At 35.5% G+C, this 22,604-nt stretch overlaps 1 protein-coding gene across 3 annotated transcripts in view; it reads left to right on the forward strand.

Moving 5' to 3' along the window:
• The window catches only part of MACROD2 (mono-ADP ribosylhydrolase 2), a 1,872,659-nt gene that overhangs the window by 64,756 nt on the left and 1,785,299 nt on the right, over positions 1-22,604 (forward strand). For all 3 annotated transcript variants that reach the window (XM_057312671.1, XM_057312670.1, XM_057312672.1), the window contains exon 3: positions 2,119-2,226. In XM_057312671.1, the coding sequence (XP_057168654.1) occupies positions 2,119-2,226 (108 nt within the window). The remainder of the gene's footprint in view (positions 1-2,118; positions 2,227-22,604) is intronic.

Raw genomic sequence — 22,604 nt, forward strand, 5'->3', positions numbered from 1 at the left:
GCCTGATGGAGTTCTGAAACTCATTACTCAGAAGTCTTTATAATTTCTAGGCTTAAAAATAGTCCAAATATCCAGATTTTTTTTTTCAAACCAAACAAATATTTATTGTCATTTAACAATCTTTAATTGGGAATCAGGACTTTCTAATTTGGTAAAAATAGTAAGAATAGACACTGGATGTGGAACTCAAGGCCTTCTGGCTCAAAGTCTTTGTCATTGGGACAGGCATTGACAGCTTGGTTAGAACATAAAATCTGGTCTCTTTCACTGATGGGAGTAATAATAATAATAATAATAATAATAATACATGTAATGATACATCTTTCAAAATAATATCATTTGAAATATTCCTTAACTACTGTGGTACTCTGAATATAGATGCTAAAATAGTTTGTCACCTTTGTAAAATCTTTGTTAAAAAAAATGGTAGTGTTTGTTGAGAGCTTACTGTGGAGCAAACATTATTCTAAGGGTAGTGAACTCATGTTAACTGGGAAGGAGCCAGTAGTTTATAGACTGAGGCATGGAGAAAATAAATAACTTTTCAGATGCCACCCAGTTGTTAACTGGCTGACCAAGATTTGAACAGAGTCAGTCTGGTAGGAAAGTCTGTGGTCTTTGCCATTACCTGACAAAGGCAGACAGTACCAGTACTGTAGGAGCCCTTGAGGTGGTTTTTTATTTTGAGGTCTTCGAACATCTTTCTCTACTCTTTTAGCATACAATTTTCCCACATTATTCTCCTCTTCCTTATTATTATTACTGCTTCTACTGCCAAAACCAATGGGCATTTTGATTAGAATCCTTTAAGGAGAGAGGTGATTACAAAGAAGGGAATGCTTTGGAGGCAGAAAAAGGAAAGATCAGTTTTGTGGGCACAGATCATATCCGTGGTCTTGGCCAATTTTTTTCTGTGGTTATTGGGGCCCAAAGACAATATTGGTGACTTGTGACCTATCACCTCCCATCTCTCAGATACTTAAAAATTAAATGCTCATTTAAGAGTGTCTTAGTGAATTAATAGCATTATCTTCCCCCTTGAAAGATTTGCACAGTCATAAATACTTTAAAAAGTTTAGGTTTATAAATCAACCTTCCTAGAGGTATATTAAAAAGCTTTTTATGTATATTAATATATATTTTAAAACATTGATTTTGTACAGCTTTGTTTAATGTCTTAACATTACTACTTGTTAAAAATGAATGAAACTCAAATTATAGTATTGCCATAAAACATTGGAAAATATGTCAAGTTGTAGAATGTAATGTTTTGGTTTGTTTTCAGTATACAAGCTTGCTGGCTGTTGTGTGCAGGGCAGAGCTTTTCTCTTTTAAATTTAGCAGCGCCCTCTACAGTGAAAGGTTAATACGATTTGATAAGAAAAGTAGTTTCATCCATTCAAATATATTTTTTAAAGATTTTATTTATTTATTTGACACACAGAGAGAGAGCACAGCAAAGGGGACCGGCAGGCCGAGGGAGAGGGAGAAGCAGACTCCCTGCTGATCGGGGAGCCCAATATGGGGGGATCATGACCTCGAAGGCAGACACTTAACCGACTGAACCACCCAGGCACCCCACCCATTCAAGTATTCTTGATCCATCCCATTTTGAGGGACATTTGTTACTTAGGAGTAGCAAAGTTACGAAGAAGTAGCTGAACCTACATGTTTTTGCTCTGAGTGAATATGTTTTTCAAAGATGACGTTAGGTAACTAGAACGAAATAGAAATAAGCTTGTTTACTGTGAAAATTTATTTTGTCTTGGTGATTGTACATCTTTTTCTTATCTTCTTATGAAACTAGTGGTACATAATTTTATTTTAAATTTGATATTTTCATAATAATAATAGTAATAATAATAATAAACATTGAGTTTTTTGTTGACCAATATAACATGTCTTAATTTATTGAATGCCTATTATATATGTGATACTGCATTTGTATTGAGGAATACATAATAAATAGAGACTAAGCCACAGCCCTGGTACTAACACATTTATTTCCACTTGTCTAATATACCAGGTTGTGACTCATATTGGCTCTTGTATCAAAATTGTCTTTATTAAATAAATTTAACTATTACTATTGATATATATTCCTTTTTTTTATTACAGAAGAAAATACTCAGGAAACATCACAGGTGAAGAAAAGCTTGAGTGAAAAAGTTTCTCTCTATAGAGGTGACATCACATTGCTAGAGGTAGATGCTATAGTCAATGCGGGTGAGTACTTGATTTTTTTGTGTGTGATGTATTTGTTACACAAGTATTATTTTAAAATATTTTTCATAAACAGGAATATAAGTATTTTAGAAAAAGATGTCCTTCCTGGTATAGAAATACCTTATGTACTTCCCTTCTGGATTAGAAACACTGAGGATTTATTTTATGTCTGTGTTGCAGTTAATTTGTTAACTCATGGTATCCATGCTAAATTGAGACTAGGGTACTGCGCCACTGGAAAAGTGGTAGATTGTTGCAGAAAGTTCTTCAGAAAGAACTTCAGAAGCTCTATTATTGCTGGTTTCATGCTTGAGTTAATAATTGGCCAACATAAAAAACAAATTCATCAAGGTTTGTCTTTCTTTTGAAGAGGTGGTAAAGAGATGATTGAACACCAGAAAAAAGTAAAATGGAAAGTAATTATTTCTGCGATTTCCAAATCACAGTTTTTTGGTTGCTACTTTTCATGTGTGATATGAAATGCTTTAATTATTTTAACAACCAATTAGGTAATTCTTACGTTTGAACATTGAGGAAATTAGCAGTGTTATTTATGGTAGCATCTCCTATATATTTTATTATGTGGCTGTATATCAAGAAATACATAGTAGTTGTGATTCTATAAAAATAAGTATCAATAATAAGAGGATATTTAATTATTTTAATTTGTGTTTTATAAAGGTAGGTTTTTTTCAGGTGGAAAATGCCAAATAAAAACAAATTTGGACTTAGGGAAGGAGAGGCTTTATTCAAAAAGATTATTACAGTAAGGAGAATAGAACTATCCTAATATGAGGAGGAAGAATATAGCAATGGAAAGAATATTGCAATAGGAAGAAACACTTCTATGATGAGATCTATAAGCATCTCAAAGGCCAACCAGAAAGGGTCTTTTCTTTCATAGGGAGGAGTAAACAGGGTAAAACGAATTGTGTGTGGGGTACTGGGATGAGTTGGTGGCAAGATTGGAGATTTGATCAGGGAATATTCTTCCCTGAGGTCATCTGATTCTTGGGAGGGGTCATTCAAGAGGAGTTTTCACCTTCCATTGCTCAGGGGTGGGTCAAAGTCTAGGGACTTGGAAGAGGGAAAAAAGCCTGACTAAAGTTTGGTCAATTCCAGTTAACAGCCATTGACCAGCCAGAATGGTCAATGGGGACAAACAGTTCAGCTAATCATTTATGAGTGAAAGAATGGGAATTTGGAGGATCTGTGTCTTGGCCTTGTCATAGTTTACAAGAGGACATCTATGAGTTTTATCTAAGTCATATGGGGAAGACTTCTTTGCTATAAGCTGTTTCCTGGAACACAAAAGGGTAAGGGGTAATTTTTTGGCAGTCCCTGTTTTCCAGAAGTACAGGATTCATGTGAAGTCCAACATTGTCTCAAGGTTTCCTTTGGTGATGAAAAAATTCACATAGGATAGTAGGAGCATGCCTTGGTGGGTGAACAGAAGGGTCTCCTGGAGAACTGGAACATTAATGTGGCATAGTTTTGGTGATCCTGGAGGAAATCTGGAAGCCTAGTCAGCTTGTTAACTCCTGTAGAATTGGCTATCGGTTGCTTTGTACTGTATTTGCTTTGCCATACTCAGAGCTGTTTTTCTCTTTCTCTTCTTCTGATGCCTCTGTAATTCCTTTCTCATCTGTTGACTCTCTAAAATGCAAAACTCTTCATGAGAGGGGATCTGTCTTGGTCATTTAATCTCCTCCCAATGTGAATCACTTCTTTTGGACAGAATTCCAACCTCATATCACCTCATAGGCTACAAGTCTCTCTCCCTTATAGCTAGTCTCTGTGTGCTGTTCATTTGTGGCACTGGGTGTCAAGATGCTTTTCTCTGATCTGTGGGACCTCTGGAGAAGACACGCCCTTAAAAAGAATCTCATGAACTCCTCTCCAGTACAGAGGTTTAATAAGATCACTGTAGTTATTAAGTCATTAATGATTTGTTATGCCCTAAATTCTATAAACATGTGAGCTTTAATTTAAAAAAAAATTTTTTAAAGCTTTTATGTATATATAACACCAGCCTTCCTGTATGTCGTAATTTCTAGCCGTGGATCCTAGTTCTGCTCCGTGGAATACAATTAATGATATGTATTTCCTTCTTAAATACCTGAAGATCACTGTCCTGAGTTTTCTCTTTCTTGTTATTAACATAACATTGAATTTGCCAGGTTAGCGCACTTAATAATAGCAGTAATTATAGTCTTTCTTGGGTTTTGCCAACTGTATACCTATGTATCACTCCCTTAAGGCTATAGACTGGTGTCTTTTCCATCTTTTTGTTACCTTCCAAAGCAATGTCATGCCATTATGTTCTTAATAAACACTTGATACTATATATGTGTTAGACTGAACCATGTGCTCCAAAGCACCTCTAACCAATAGCACATTTAGCATTGAGGACTTGACATAGTGAATCAGTGTGGCTCTGATTTAAAAAATGATTTATTTGATCAATAAATAAAATAGTTATGGGATAATTTTTGTTGAAATAGAATAAAATGGAAATACGGAAATGTCACTAATGAGAAAATATACCATCACTATTTTGATTCTTGTCCTTGCCTGTATGCGTAATTTTTTCACAGCTGCCACATTGTGTACGAGCGTTTGTTGAATTAATCTGAAGGCAGGCAGCAACTTTCACTCACTCCCAAAAACCATTTGGCACCTTTAGCTCACCTCTCTGGCTGAGATTATATTATAATTTGGACATGTTCTACATCTCACAAGGACAACCTCATCAGGAAGTTCCTGGGTATATGGAAGAAAGATGCCAAATGTACAGTGTAATGACTCTATTTACAGCTATCTGCTGTGCAGTTTGTTTGCCTGGTGTGTAAGGAGAGGAACAGCTGTTAATCTTTCAAGTGAACAAGGCAACATGGCAGGAGACTCCAGAGCTGCCTCTAGTGAGAGGGGAATGAGAGGCAGTGCCCCCAGTCATGGTGCCAAAGCAGCTCAGACATCACTTTCTATCAAACTTCTAAAGTTCTCTTTCCATACCCATGTTAATATTACTACATTGGAACACCTGGGCTTACTTGCCATGAATGAAATGATTTGATTTTTTTTTTTAAAGATTTTATTTATTTATTTGACAGAGATAGAGACAGCCAGCGAGAGAGGGAACACAAGCAGGGGGAGTGGGAGAGGAAGAAGCAGGCTCATAGCAGAGGAGCCTGATGTGGGGCTCGATCCCACAACGCCGGGATCACGCCCTGAGGCCGAAGGCAGACGCTTAACCGCTGTGCCACCCAGGCGCCCCTGATTTTTAAACTTTTTGCTAATAAAATACTTTATGGACTTGCTTGGATTTCTTTAAATGTGACCCAGGATGAGCCTCCTATGTAATTTTTATTCTTCTCCATAGGAAATAATACATATTTGGTATATTTTAATAAAACAGATTTTATAGGTAGTAGGGTGTATAAGGCAGTAGCACAGGGTTTAGAGTTAGGCAGACCCAAATTCAAAGTCAGGTTCTCATACCCAGGGCCATTTTTCATTTAAACTTTTTATGTTGAAATAATGATAGGAAATTACAAAGATAGTACAAAGAGTCCTATGTACCTTTCACCTTCACCTGTGTAAGCCTCCCCCAGTGGTGACATCATATAGCTGTAGTACAATATCAAAACCAGGAAATTGACATTGGTATATTATTATTAACTAGACCGTAGACCTTATTCATTTCTCACTGTTTTTTAACCTGCATTTGTGTGTTTGTGTCTATAGTTCTCTGTAGTTTTATCCCATATACAGATTCATGGTTATCACCGTAATCAAGATACAGAACTGTTCAATTATCCTGAAAAGAATTCCCTTTGTAGTGGTACCGGTCTCTTTTGCCCTCCTCTCCTTGCACCCCCGCCCCCATTCTTCATCTCTATAGTTTTGTCATTTTTAAGAATGTTATATCAATGGAATCATACAACATGTAACCTTTTGAGGTTGATGTTTTTCACTAAACATAAAGCCCTTGAGGTCCATTCAGATTGTTGCATGTATCAGTAGTTAATTCCTTTTTATTGCTGAGTCGTAGTCCCTTGCATGGACATACCAAAGTTTGTCCAACCATCCACCCACTGAAGGACTTCTGGCCTTTCTTCAGTATTTTGCCATAACCAATAGAGCTGCTATAAAAATTCATGTACAGGTTTTTGTATGTAGCAGTGTATAGGATGATCTGTTACTGTGACTAGGTCCTTGTATAATTTTGTATTAAGGCTGTTGGTCAAAGCGTTTTGGGTTTTCTGGAGCTTGGGGGAGAATACATTCATCTAATTTATGGTTAGTATTATATCATTAGAGACAATTTTACTTGTACTGTAATCACAGAAAAATACTTTGTTGGCAGTATAATTGTTATCATTTGTGGATTGTGGGCTGTATAATGAAAAAGTTGGTTAACTCTCCAACTCTAATGGACTGTCTTTGGCCAAAGATTAATTCAGTTTGCCATAAATAGGATTTTTAAAGTGGAAAATGCGGAAGGTTGATTTGTTTATTTTAGTTTTTCCTGTCCCTACCCCAGCATGTGAAGGAGAGGTACGTTTACATTGTGGTTAATCAAGGAGGGGTTGGAGTCAGATCAATCATTATTTTAAATGTGTCTCTTCAACTTCCTGATAAAATGACTTTCAGTAAATTATTTAACCTTTTTGAGCCTTAGTTTGTTCATTGGTAAAATGGAGATAATAATAGGTCCTGCTTCTCAGGGCTGTTGCGAAAATCAAAAGAGATAATGTATACAAAGCACTTCACATAGTAGTGCCTAGTACATAGACACACTTGGTAAATGCTGGCAGAATTATACTGCTTAGTTATAAATCAGAAAACTGATTTTTTAAAATGAATGTCACAAGGTAACTATGCATGTTTTTCAAGTCTTATGCACATATAGATATTACCAACTAAATGGGTTGGTCCTATGTGTTCACAGCTTTAGCTGCTATACTATTTACTTGAATTTTTTTTCCAGGAAAAGTTGTCCCGATTCTGAGGCTCTATGTTAAATGCCAAGTTTCTATAACATTGTTGGTAATTTTTATGAGCTAATGGCCCAGAAGAATTATTTTAGTTTTCTTTAGTGATGTGTTTTTACTGTAATAATTGTGAATGTCATAATTGTGTCAAAAATTGAGATAGTGACATGATTGGATAGCTAATAATTTAATAGCTGGGTATAATTTAATTAAAAGAAAAGTTGATGTAGGGGCGCCTGGGTAGCGCAGTCGTTAGGCGTCTGCCTTCGGCTCAGGGCGTGATCCCGCTGGGAGCCTGCTTCTTCCTCTCCCACTCCCCCTGCTTGTGTTCCCTCTCTCGCTGGCTGCCCCTCTCTCTGTCAAATAAATAAATAAAATCTTAAAAAAAAAAGTTGATGTAGAATATCTGAATATCTTCATAGGTAAATCAGGTACTGGGACTGCATATAATGGGATAAATTTTACTTTATAGAAGTTTGCTTAAATATTCACCAGCACTTGCTTAAAGTAAATGTTATTGTTACATATTCATTTAGTAAAACCTAAATAAGGCATATTTGAAATTAGATTCCAAATCATCAAGAAAATAGGTTCATTTACTCTGAGAAATATTTTAGGACAATTGACAGCAATTGCTTGATTCAATATAAATTTCATCTCTACTAGCAAAGTCCTTAAGTTTTATTCTTTATTGAATTTCTGTATTATAAGTTTTTCTTTTAACATTTTGTTGGGCAATAATAGACACAAACACACACACATTAAGTGTATAGCTCAATGAAAATCCATCCAGATCAAAAAGCAGAACATTACCAGTACCTTGGAAGAGCCCTTGGAACACCCTAATATTTTGTAGTGAATACAGGATAGTATATTTACTGTCCTCTCTTCTAGAGCATAGATCAATTTTATCTTTTTTTGTATTTTATATAAATGGTACCATATGATATATTTTCTTCAATATTTGGCTCTTTTAGCTCACCATTATGAATGTAAGATTGATCTATATTGTTGTATACAGATACAGATCATTTGTTATTGTTATGTGATATTTCATTTTATGAATAGGCCACAATTTATCTATCCAATCTACTATTGATGGGCATTTCAGTAAATTCCAGTTTGCGATTATTAGTACTTTAACAAACATTCTAACATATTTGTGTGTGTGTGTGTGTGTGTGTGTGACTAGATTATCTATATATAGGCAAAGGGGAAAGAATTACTGTATATCACTCTCTCCCTTCACTTCCCCTTCTGTGCTGAAAAGTTTCAAAATCACCACTGTGGATAGCTGTCATTTGGCCAACCTGTGAGATATGTTTGAATAGATGGGTGAGGGAAGAACTATTTTTTGAGATGAATTCTCAACAGTGTTCAAGTGTGAGCTTCCAGCTCTAAGGATCTCGGTATGTTCTCAGAAAAATACCGAGACAGAAAATAGAATTTCTGAGGGATACTGGGAAAAGGAGATTTAAATAAATCTAACAACCATCACCATTCCTCAACAGGAAGATGTAGGAATGTTAAAGATGTCAAAACTCCTGAAATAACCTAAATTTCTAATAAAAATTCCATTGATATTTCTGGGATTTTATTCTGATGGTAGTCATTTTTGATTTTTTTTTTATTTTGAAATTGACAAAATAATTCTAAAATATATCCAGTAGAATAAAAGGATGAGATTTGCCAAGAAATACCTGAAACGGCAGACAAATGGCAGAGGTTGGGGAAGAGTCATACAATCCCAAATTAAAGTACATATGTGAAAGTTGTAATAATTAAAAAATATACATCACTATCTCACACCTTTCATGAATATAAATTCTATATGGAGTTTAATATAAATTAAAGAAACCATTTAAAAGGCAGAAGAAAAATATAAGGGATTTTGTGTTTTAGCTTTGGTGGGAAAAATCATTCTGAATTCAATACCAGAGAAAGAGATCAATAAGACAAAGACTGAAGAATTTGATAACATAAATATTCTTGAATGTTTCAAGAGAAAGTTGTACCATAAATATACTTGAGGGGTGCCTGGGTGGCTCAGTCATTAAGCATCTGCCTTCGGCTCAGGGTGTGATCCCAGAGTCCTGGGATCGAGCCCCACATCAGGCTCCTCCACTGGGAGCCTGCTTCTTCCTCTCCCACTACCCCTGCCTGTGTTCTCTCTCTCGCTGGCTGTCTCTCTCTCTGTCAAATAAATAAATAAAATCTTTAAATTGAATATTAAATGTCAAATTGGAAAGAAATATTAGCAACATATATGACAAAGGTTTACTGTTATAATCATCATCATCATCATCATCATCATCATCATCATCTTTCCTCAATTAAAAAATGACAAATGTCTAATAGAAAACCTGGTTAGGAATATGAACATGAAACTCTAAAAAAGAAAACATGGAGGGGCACTTGGGTGGCTCAGTTGGTTAAGCATTCAACTCTTGACTTCAGCTCAGGTCATGATCTCAGGGTCCTGGGATTGGGCCTTGTGTTGTCTGCTTGTCCTTCTCCTTCTGCTCCTCACCTGCTTGTGCTCTCTGTCTCTCTAAATAAATAAATAAAATCTTTGAAAATAAATTAAAAATTAAAAAAACATGGAAATGCCTAATAAATATAAGAAAAAAGTAATACTCTGAGGATGCAGTGAAAGGATAAATGAAAAAAAAGTCTTGTGATGTGAATCATCATTTTTTATTTTAGTTCTGCATCCTGACATAGTTTTTGAGATATTTCTATTCTTCAACTTATCACTGCTTTGTTTTTCAGATCTACAGAGTTTTTTTTTTTCTTTCTGAATTTATGGAATCAGACTAAACATTAAATCCTCCAAGGAATTAAAAGATAATTTTCAAAAGGAGATATTGCCAAGTGAGAATGGATGGCTGTCAATAAATTCCCTTCTGAGTTGTCATCTATATTTGACCCCTGCTATACTTTTAGGGGAATAACCCTAGGAATTAAATAGTAACATAGTCCTTAAAGGACCTAAGAGACTAAAATTAAAAAAAAAAAATCAGGGAGAGAGTGGCAGTGGCTGATTGGGCATTTGTTCCTTGTTTTCAGATATTTCTTTCCTCTGAAAATTTTTCAGTGCACTTAGGAAAACTTATAGTTTGTTTGTCACACCTACTGGTCAACTGGATTTTAAAAAACATTAAAGATTTTGTTGGGTCTGATTACAAAAGGAACATACTTTAATATTTTAAACAGGGAAATATAAAATATAAAGAATAAAACATAATTTTTCATTTCAGTGTTTATGTTTCAGATTCTTTTCATTTGGTAGATTTTGAATTTTACAAAATACTGCTTAATTTTTTTGTTTTCTAAATGTGATCATTTTTATATGTCATCTTAAAAAGCTGCATTATATTCACACACATGAGTATTAATTTATTTAACTATTCTCTCAATGTTGGAAATTTAGATTGTTTCAAGTTTTTTACTGTTATAAACAGGCTGAGGCAAACATCCTAGCAGATGAATCTTTGTAAAAATCTTTGATTACTCCCTTGGAATAAATTCTTTGAAGTGAAATAATGGGAGTATCAAGTTTTTATTTATTTTATTTATTAACTTTTTTGGGGGTATGAAAGTTTTTCTACTTTGATGGATGTAACCAAATAGGTCTGTGGACAGGTTAAATGAATTTATATCTCTCAAGTTATGAGTATGAATTTAACACTAAGTTTGATGACTTTTTAAAAAAATCTATGCCTTAAAATTGTATTTCATTGTTTTAATTTCCATTTCTTTGAAGACAAGGGCCATGGTTTTTGGTATTACCTTCTGAAATAGAAAGCAGGATTTTACCTATACGGTTTTATTGGCACCGATGAAGTACAAGTAACTTACTCGTGGTAGTCAGGAGACATTGGGTGAGGTTGTTCGGTTAGAGGCCTGATGAGAAGAGTACTGAGTGTTTCTAAAATGAGATACCCAGTAGCTTAAGTTCAGTGCCACTGCTTCTCTTCCAGAAATTCAAGATGGTAGGGTCAGAGATAGGCATTGAAGTTCCCTAAAATAACTGTCATTGTAAGTAGTACCTAGCATCTTGCTTAGCACTTGACACTGCGGATGGTTTGTGGTATGGCTTTGGTTCTTAGAGGTCATCAAGTATAGTTTCTCTGAAACTTGGAGCCTTTATTCTAGGCAAGAGAATATCAGAGCCCACCCCTGGGGCTAGAATGGGTGGAGTTTCATAGGTGCCATATAAGCCAGAACACTCAGGTTTTGTAAAGAGAGTCTTGACATTTAGAAAGCATCCCCAGCTTCAGAAACTGGACTCAACCTTCTCAATGCTACTTTCCATGTGGATTGAGCAAATTGAACTGAGACTGTGGAGGATGGAACCAGTCCCCTGGGAGCATAAGCAGCTGTGCTTACATTAGGAGGAGGGGCATGGGGAAGTGGATTCTAATTCAACTGGTAGTAAACAATAAATACAAATACCCTCTGCCATAGTTTAATTCTTATAATTGCACGACTTGTCAGAAGTTGGTTACAGTTAAATCTAAGTAAGAGCTGAACTTTATAATGGTGCTAAATAACATTTCATGAGGCCTAGAGGCTATCTAATGCTCATATGCAACTTTATTTGGAATTCTCTGTGCTCTTTTTCTTTTTGAAATTATACAGTAAAATTTAAATTTTTTTGGTACACTCCATTAATTTTAACTAAACGAAATGTATATTTTGTTACATATACAAGTCAACTTAATTTCTGTAAAATTACTTCATAAAATGGGCAGAAGATATGAACAGACACTTTTCCAGTGAAGACATACAAATGGCTAACAGACACATGAAAACGTGTTCAAAATCATTAGCCATCAGGGAAATTCAAATCAAAACCACACTGAGATACCACCTTACGCCAGTTAGAATGGCAAAAATTGACAAGGCAAGAAACAACAATTGTTGGAGAGGATGTGGAGAAAGGGGATCCCTACTACATTGTTGGTGGGAATGCAAGTTGGTACAGCCACTCTGGAAAACAGTGTGGAGGTCCCTTAAAAAGTTAAAAATTGAGCTACCCTATGATCCAGCCATTGTACTACTGGGTATTTACCCCAAAGATACAGACGTAGTGAAGAGAAGGGCCATATGCACCCCAATGTTCATAGCAGCATTGTCCACGATAGCTAAATCGTGGAAGGAGCCGAGATGCCCTTCAACAGATGACTGGATTAAGAAGATGTGGTCCATATATACAATAGAATATTACTCACCTATCAAAAAGAACAATTTCTCAACATTTGCTGCAACATGGATGGCACTGGAGGAGATAATGCTAAGTGAAATAAGTCAAGCAGAGAAAGACAATTATCATATGGTTTCTCTCATCTATGGAACATAAGAACTAGGAAGATCGGTAGGAGAAGAAAGGGATAAAGAAAGGGGGGATAATCAGAAGGGGGAATGAAGCACGAGAGACTATGGACCCTGAGAAACAAACTGAGGGCTTCGGTGGGGGGGGATGGAATAGGCTGGTGATGGGTGTTGGGGAGGGCACGTATTGCACGGTGCACTGGGTGTTATACGCAACTAATGAATCATCGAACTTTACATCAAAAACCAGGATGTACTGTATGGTGGCTAACATAATATAATAAAAAATATTTTAAAAAATTACTTCTTTGTGACTTTTGGGGAGCTTCTACTTATGGGCTCAAAAGCATCTACATGATATTCATTCTGTTCTTTTGCCTCAATGCAATTGTAGTCATTTGGCTATTAGCTTACTTAACTTTTCTTCAATTAAGAAAAATTTCTCCAGTCATTAATTCATATAAAATTAGGCTTCATAAGTAATATTGAAGAAAGCTAGCTTATCAGTAGAAAGTAGACATCCTCATATTTGAATGAAATATAAACCTATTAAACTTCAATTTCAGAGAACTTAATGATTTTTATTAACTTTGTGTTTGGTGAATAGTCCCTTTATGAAGTAAATTCTATATACTTAAAAAGGAAAAAGTCAATGCTTGGTACTTGAGTAGGAAGAATATTCTTATTTATAGTTCAGATTTGGTACATTTTGATTGACAAGTGGTTTATTAAACTTGTTATATAAAGAAAGATTCTGGCCATTTTGATAAGAAAGAAAGGTTGAGAATTATTTTTCAATGTTCTTAACTGCTTTAGCTTTCTCATTATAGCAGCCAATGTTTGCTTTAAAATAGGGACAGAAATAAACATTTTATTTTGGCATTTTATCACACGCTTTTTCACTACTCCTTTCATTCTTGTAATTGTTTGAAGAAACAGATTTATGGCATGAAATTTCCCAGGCTTCTTTTGACCTTGAGGTATAATCTAATTTGCTTTGTTAAGTTTTAATTTTATGACACATCACATCTCTGTTGTATCTAAAATTAAACTTCAGGGTAGAGGTATATTTTTCCACATTGGGATTGTGAACAGAATAAATTACCAGAGAATTATGTTTAAATGAATGTGTAAGTATAGGAATGTTGACTAGGCTAGCTACACCTCCCCACATAAACAGCTTGTTAATGTGCAATCAGTCACTGGAGTTGCCATGAACTTGGAGCTTAATGAACAGGTGGAGAAAGAGGATGAATTCCAATCCAAAATGGATCTGACAGTTTATCAGGCAATTTCACTGATCCCTAATCCATTTTGCTTGGCAACTTAATTTATCACACAGTTAGAATTTTCATCCCATGGTTTCCAGGTGGAAATTAATTCAGAAACATGTCCAGTCCATGGGGTTTAAGAGACCTGCTTAAGCTTTGTGAGGACATTTAGAAATAAGTTATTTTAAGTGCATAAAATAGGTTTCCCTTATGATTTTATTTGTGTTTAAGTCCTTAAAATGTGTGGATGGTGCTACCATTTGATAGTATATCGTGACAGTGAATTAAGATTTATTTGCTTATGTAAGAAAATTTCTAGGTTAAATAGACAAATTGTTAATTTTAATTCATTGGTGAAATAACTAATAAGTGTGTTAAATAATCCTGTGAATATAATTCTGTCTTTACATATAGAAAAATTACTGATCTTAATGTGTTCGAAAGCATACATAGCAAGAAATAATGAGCAAAAGAAATTATTTCTTTAAAGCTCACAACTTTACATCCTCCGGATACTTACAAGTTCTCTAATCAGATTAATTTATGGCTTATTATTTAAAAATATCTGTTAAAGCAATATTCTTTCAGTAAGAAAAAGATGCAACCTGCATTTCGTAAGTCACACTCTGACTCTGCTTAGGATTTGCAAGGATCAGCCTCATTAATTGGGCTTGGCTTAGGACCTGGCTATGGTTTAAAATAACCTCAAAGTCTTTCTTCACTTTTTGAAAACTTGATTTATAGTACATAGAAAGTTAAATTGAATATTGATCCTTGAAAAGCAAATGTGTCCTGTAAAAATGACGGAACAAAAGAACACAATAAAAGATGATAGAGTGATTGATTGTCCACAGCCTAGGGACAGGAGCTGCCTCCTCACATGTCATCTTCTCTAGGCATGTGTGGCTCTGATAGGGTGATGGGGATGAAGTGTTAGAGGAGATTAGTTGCACCCTGGCATGAACTGTTACATTTTATAAGAAGATTGAGGAAGGCTGGTAACAAATCATTTCTAAGAAGGAATTTGAGGAATGAGGAATAGAACACAAGATCAGTAAGATCTATGATATAACTCCAGGAGGGGACACCAGGGAATTCCTTATAATTTCTCAAGCCCTGTAGCACATTCAAAAAGAATTTAAGTCAGTGAAAAATAATCAGGATGACAGAAAACCTCAAATTGGCATAATGGTGTCATTGATTGGATGTGTCAGGCAAATTGTGACTATCATTCTTATGACCAGGCTGATTAAAGTAATATCTTCATAATCTAGAGGGGCTCAGTATTGGATCATCCTGGCACCTTTCCCAAATCCCCTTTCTGAGTCTTTGGCATTTTTCCCCGGAACATATTGCAAACCTGTGCCTTGTCATTTTAGAAACTGGACTTTCATTTTTAAATTTAGGAGAAAATGGTCACTGAGTCCAGTATTAGTTTTGGGGAATCAAACCAAAAGAAAAAAAATCTGCAGGGCATTGTTTGGCTTTATTCTTCTTTTTTACAAGACTAATGATTGCAATAAGCTCTTGTGGGCATCAGAATCACCCAGAAGCTTGTTTTAAATGCTGTTTCCCAGCCTCCAGTACCCCAGGATTCAGATTCAGTGGGTCTAGGAGGTGCTCTTGGAATCTCCATATAACAGGCATCCTGATGTAGAGGTTCTGTTGGGAATCATTTCCATAAATGATAGGGCTTAGAGCATGTCAAGAAAGGTCCATGCATTTGCTCTCTGGTACTCTTTTTCAGACATTTTTGAAATCTTCTTTCTTCAGGGCTTTCACAGATATGTGTTGGAAAGAGCTGTATCTCCCTGTTTTCTTAAAGCAGCTGGGCTTTAATACTTACTTTTCCCTTTTCTTCCTGTTCCTTTCCTCCTTATTTTCAACTTCTTATATCCTTTTCTTCCTTCCTTCCTTCCTTCCTTCCTTCCTTCCTTCCTTCCTTCCTTCCTTTTTTTTTTTTTTTTTAAAGATTGTATTTATTTGACAGAGAGAGACACAGTGAGAAAGGGAACACAAGCAGGGGGAGTGGGAGAGGGAGAAGCAGGCTTCCCACTGAGCAGGGAGCCCCATGCGGGGCTCGATCCCAGGACCCTGGGATCATGACCTGAGCCAAAGGCAGACGCTTAATGACTGAGCCACCCAGGCGCCCCCCTTCCTTCCTTCTTTCTAATGCATATTGTGTTAAAATTTGTGCCTAATTTTCTGCCAGACATTGGGATGATAGTCTTTGTTCTAAAGGACCTTATATTTTCCAGGAAGATACATATATACGTAAGCAACTATATGATGGAAGACTAATGACAAGTGGCACTGAAGAAATATGAATCAAATGCCAGGGAAGGAGTCATTATTGTGAGTGTAGATATCAGGAAAGACTTTATAGGTATGATGGTAAAGCATTGAGGAGAGTAGCATTTCGGTAGGCATAAAGATAAGAAATTGCATGAAAAAAGACCCCAGCCATGAGAAAGTCTGGCCTTTTGAAGAAATGGTACATTGGTCTAAGCTTTGTTTGTGATGCTGGAAATATCACTGGATAAGGAGTAAGGAGACTGGGGCTCAAATGTTGGTGTGGGCCTAATAAATTGAGATTTGGTGACTTCTAGTGTATGTCCATATGTGTCTTTTTCTTACTTTACTGGTTCTAGTCTTTGGTTTATCTTTCTGCACAGCTGACTTGTCTCAAAGGAGAGTGTATACTGTTCCCTGTGGTATCTTTCTGGACTATCTCTGATTCATCACCACACCAAGAATCCATCACTGAATCAGTTGGGGAATCAGTAGAATTTAGTGGTTGTGGTAGGCTGAAAAACAGACCCCTCCTCCCAAAGACACCCACCTCCTAAATCCCTGGAATTTATGAATATTACCTTAGATGGCTGGTGTAATTAAGTTAAAGATCTTGAGATTTTACTATATACATTGGAGAAGGCAATGTGAAGATGGAGCCGAGAGAGATCTGAAGATGCTAGCCTTGAAGATTGGAGTGGTATGGCAATACAGAAGAAATGCTGGCTGCCACCAGGAGCTGAAAGAGGCAAGGAGTTTCTCCCTGTTGTCTCCAGAGGGAGGGCAGCCTTTCTGACACCTTGGTTTCTGCCCAGGGAAACTGCTTTTGGACTTCTGGTCTCCAGACTCTGAGAAGATACATGTGTATTGTTTTAGACCATGTAGTTTGTGGCAAATTTTTTAATAGCAGCTCCAGGAAACTAATAGTTAAGAGGTTGGGCTCTGAAGTTGGAAAGATAGGGATCTTATTTTTGGTGTGATCTTAAACAGTTCCTCAGATCTCTAATGTTTATAGAGTAGCTTTGAGGAGGAAATGACCTAACATGTATATGGTTTCGGTTCCTGATACATTTCGTAAATTATTTAATAAATATTAAATATGGTAGGGATCGTGATGATGACAGTGGTAATCCGAAAAATATAAAACAAAAGAGGAGGAAACCCAAATGGATCCATTGTGCTTTATGACATTTCTAATTTAATAAACTGCTGACTATATTACTTCTGAGTAATTAAGTGTTACTCTTACTCTTACTGTGTAAATGGCAGATAATAAAATGTCCACTAAGAAGCCATTTAGTGAAACGTGAGCATCCTGTAACAAAAAATCCTCAAGTTGGATTTATGTTCCATTAGGAAGACAGTGAGAGATCTTGTCTTTTGGGTGAGGGTTTTTTTGTTTTTTTCCTTTTCTTTTTTTGTTTAACTTGTAGTTCTTCAGATAGCCTGCAGCTTGGAGGGAGATACCTTATGATTGAAAAACTTTTTTGGTAGCTAGTAGAGGTGATCTCAGTGAAGAATCAATTTGGTCACTATTGCTTTTAATTCTTCTAATAGTTCCAGGAGTTTGAGTTGAAATTGAGACTTACATCTTTCTTCAGTGCTACATGTAGCCACTCATGATAAGTATAGGAATAAAGATCAGAAAAAAAAGGTAAAATAAAATACAACATAGAAATAAGCGTATTGTAGTGATCCTGATTTTTCTTTATGAAAATTGAGATCCAATAAATAAATTTGTGTTGGAATTATCAGGCTTTCAAACATTATTCTTCAAGCATGAAACAGCCACCCTGTTAGTAAGCCAAGATATTAGATTTGTAGATTTACTGAGTCATATGGGTAGGCATTGACTAGATCGCTTTGCATTGTGATAGAACTGATGTCATTTAAGAATCAGGTTGGTCTGATTTGTGAGTCTTGGGAAAACAGTTGCTTGGCAGCGGTGACAGACAGATCTTCTCCCTGCTGCCATCAGTGCACTTGAGGCAGTGAGCTGTTTAACTCATTCCGTCACACTGAGGCTTCTACCCATGAAGTGAACCATTATTTAGAGAATTTTGTCTTCTTGGGAATTATTAAAATACACTTACCAAATATAATCTCACTATAGTGTTTCGTCAGATCAAGAGCTTTTTTGGGGGCAAAGACTGTTATCCATGTATGTATCTCCAATGCCTTCCACTATGGCCCATTGTTAGTGCTCAGGAGTTGCTTGTAGAACTAATGAATGGTTGAGTATGTTGCTTCCTATAATCGGGGCTTTTAGTTAGAATGATGGTAAATAGACTCAGACATCGAATGTTTTCTTTTTTCTATCAGTTAGCAAGACTCCCTCAAATGGTGGATTTTTTAAATTTTTTAATGTGATTTTTTTTTCTTTTTATTTAAAATTTCTTTGGAAGCACAAATGATATAAACATAATAATGTAAATAAAATAAGAGGAGAGGTGCCAGGGTGGTACAGTCAGCTAAGGTCCGACTATTGGTTTTGGCTCAGGTTGTGATCTCAGGGTTGTGGGATCGGGCCCCGTGTCAGGCTCCATGCTCAGTGGGGAGTCTGCTTAAGACTCTCTGTCCCTCTCCCCCTGCCTCCCCCCCACCCCGTGCTCTCTTTCTCTAAAATAAATACATCTTTAAAAAATATTTTAAAAAATTAAATAAGAGGAAATAAATTATCACTTATACTACTTTCTAGAAAACTGTGATTTTTTTTCCCTATTTGTTTTGATGTATTTATACATATTTAGGGGGGCATATTTTTTATTAGAACCCAGATTTATTTTGGTACACAGAGGTTTCCACTTAATATGAACATTTTTCATATAGTTTCATACAGTTCATAATTATGATTTTAAATGGCTACATAATATATGCTGTACTTCCTTTTCTACTTCCCTCCATATCCCTATCTGCTTTGTCTTTCTAGTGAATTCCACTTAGTTTTCAAGGCCTGGTTCAATGATCCCTTTATTTCTCTTGACTTTTGTGATCCTAATATTTTGCACAGATATTGACTGTAAAACTTTTGATATTATATAACTTTTTTTTTTTACAAAAATTATGAGAAATGAGGTACATCAGAGCATGGATTACACAATTCTGTGTCTTGATGACTCACTCAGTGATGGTCACGTAGTAGGCACTCAACAAATACTTGTAGAATGCAGATATCATTCTAGGGCCTGTGAAGGGAAGGATGAAGAAGACAGTCTCTGGATTTGATGCTCAAAGTGGAAATTGCTATTCTAGAGTTGTGTCTATGGTACTAGGAAAACCCAGAGGAGGCTGGCATATTCATGTCATTGCTTTTTCTTTCTTATGAATTTTTTTCGGGGGACTGTATTTCCAGGAATGGTATTCCTAAGCCAAGGAGTATTAACAACTATATGGTTTTTGATTTTTCTCATCAAATTATTTTCCAGAAAATTCTGTTCCTTCATGGGCCTTGTTTGCCCATGTTATTTTCTCATATACGTTTGGTATCTCGAAATATATTTTTCACCTAATTGTATAATTTCCTTACATAATAGAGGTAGGCAGAATTCTAAGATGTTGCTCAAGATTTTTCGTATTCCCTCCCCCAGTATACATGCTCCAAGTAATTACTGGGACTGTAAATTTGATAGATTTTACTCTCATGGTTAGGTTATATTATTTGGTACAATTGACATTAAGAAAGGGAGATTATCAGGATGGGTCTGACCCTACGTAGCAGTTAAGACCACATTAGCCCTTTATTTTTTAATTTTCATTATTTTTCCCCCTACATTAGCTCTTTAAAAACAGTCTTCTCTGGCTGGTAATAATAGAGGAAATCAGAAAATTTTAAAACATGAGGATTCATGACACCTTTGCTGGATTGGGAGGCCACATGGAAAGGAACTAGACTTGAAATACTCAAATGCTCAGCCTCTAGTTGCGAGAGTGACTCCTGGCTGACAGCCAGCAAGGAAACAGGGGCCTGGGTCCTACCTTCGTGAGGTATTAAAGTCTGTCAACAAGAGTGAGCTTGGAAGAAGATTTTTCTCAAGTTTTAGGCTATAACTCAGCTCCACCAATACCTTAATTTCAGGCTTGTGATACCTGGTCACACTGTGTCTGTATTTCTGGTCTACAGAAATGTGAGCTAATTAAATGGTGTTGTTTTAAGCTGCTAAGTTTGTGGTGATTTTTTTAGGCAGCTATAGAAAATGAATATGATAATATGTTAATCATTTATGATATTTACTATATGTATCTTTTGGCTTGTTGTGAGTTTTGCTTATAAAAAAGTTTTGCTTTTTATATAATTGAATCTGTTGAACTTTTTCTTGATTTCTAGAATTTCTTCAAGTTTTAGAAGGTGTTATATAGGATGGTATGTGTAGGCTTCTCAGAGGATTTGAGTCTGAGTCTCAAGTGATATATTTCATTGGACTCTGTTACTGGTATCCTTTTTGCTTAACAATTTATAATATTGATTTCTGAACATTGACTCTTTCCACTGCTGATTAGCTAAAGATAAACAGAAATTTTTCTTTGGAAAAATTGGTATTTTTCTCACTAAAACATTTCTTTTGACATTTGAATAGAACTTTTTAATATAACATTAAAACTAGTGAGGCCTAACAATGGAGGGCAGCTCCCTAGAACTACATCATTAGCCCTTCCTTTTGCCATCATTCTTGGCAAGAGAAAGCTTCTCCAAACTTTTTCTTTTCATTCTACCCTTCTTCCAAATTGCAAATTCTCTGAATGGCCTAGATCTGGTCTAGTGCCTATTATTGCCAGTGTTCTGATCTAGAATGGACTTATATAAGAGGCTTCAGGGGATGAGTTTACAGTTTTCTCCCATGAGTCTAGTATCAAACTCAAAGGATGATTATAAACAACAATTTGATTATTGTGATTTTTAACACCCATCCATATTACTGATCATTGTTGATGCTTTTAGGTATATCTATAACATTCCTAGACTGATGTTAAAAACATCCTAAACAAGGGAATTCTTTACCATTGTAGATGCATTTGTTCTTTCAACATAAATATATTAAGGACCTATTATGGGCCAGCTCTGCAGGCCTTGTTATTTTTTTGCCTTTTCCATTTGACACTCAGATGTCAAATGGCCCATGCTAAGGAAATCTTCAGTGTTGGAAAGAAAAGTACATATAGTCATTCTACTTGGCTGACCTCATAGAAAGACTTGGGTTTTATACTAGTAGTTATGTAAACTTAGGAGTATTTTGATTTTTATAATGTAAATGTATGATAATTTGTTCACATGTGGGATTATTTCTATTAGGGTTTAGTTTAAGTATTGAAATGAAAATTAGAAGCATGAAAATGGGAAAACTCTAATTAGATTCCTGTCAGGGGTACACAGTCATTTTGTATGGATTAAGAGGTTAGAAAGTGATCCTGTCATACAGTGTCATATAATTTTATTTTTATTTTATTATTTTTTTAATAATAATATTTTTTATTATATTATGTTAGTCATATAATTTTAAAGTTTGAAAGGAATTGAAAGATTATCCACGCCAGGTGCATTATGTTACAGATGGGGAAACTGAGGCCTAGAGAAAGGAAATAACATTTTCAAGGGTGTGAACATACAGGCTATATGTGGCAGAACCAGTAGGATCCAGGTCTCCTGATATTTACTTCTGTTCTTTTCCTCAATTCAGTTCCATGTCCTATTTGTCATACTTAATAATTCAGTAGAAACTTGATGTGTATTTCATGATGTTAAGTTGATATTGTGGGTTGGACTGTGGAAGGTTTTCAGGATTCATTGTTTTTTTCTGTGGTATTGGAACAGTATGGTTTCTATTAAAATACTCAGTGAGCCTTCTCTTTTGAAATATTTGGTTGGGTGAAATATGGATTTTAACTGAAACCTCTGACTTCAGCATTATAGTTTAGCCTGAGTGAATTTTTGAAATTTTTGTATTGCATTGTTGTTGAATATGTTGGGTTTTTTGGTTTTAGCATTTCTACACATATGTTTTCTTCTGCTGAGTGCTTTTCTATTGACCTTCTTTTTGCTTGAAATGACAAAACTAAAAGATACATTGTTGTGTCTTTTAACAAAAATATTGATCTTTTATTTGTATAAAAACATCTTGGTGATTAAATTGCTTTATTATTTTCACGTTTTAGAAGCATGCTTCTCTTTCTTCTTTTATGTTAAAAATCTGTAATTGTTTGGTGTAAGAGTTACTTCAGTTACTCCCTATTTTAAGCCTGAATTTCTTTTTAATTTAGAGATATGAATGAATCCTTTCCCTCCTTTAATTTATCCTGCTGTATAAAAGAAATATTTTCTATAGTTGTTTGATTTTCTAAGCTATCAGTAGTGTTACATAGGTCTTCTTGGGATAGTCCAATTCTCTGTCATTGGTAAAGGTTCTAATCCTGCTGGGTTTGCCTACTTTCAGAAATCGTTTTGTAAAATAGCATAGCTATATGCATGCTTGCCATTTCTTCAGTATAT

This window comes from Ursus arctos, unplaced genomic scaffold (assembly GCF_023065955.2).
Source record: "Ursus arctos isolate Adak ecotype North America unplaced genomic scaffold, UrsArc2.0 scaffold_16, whole genome shotgun sequence".
Taxonomy (NCBI): Eukaryota; Metazoa; Chordata; class Mammalia; order Carnivora; family Ursidae; genus Ursus; species Ursus arctos.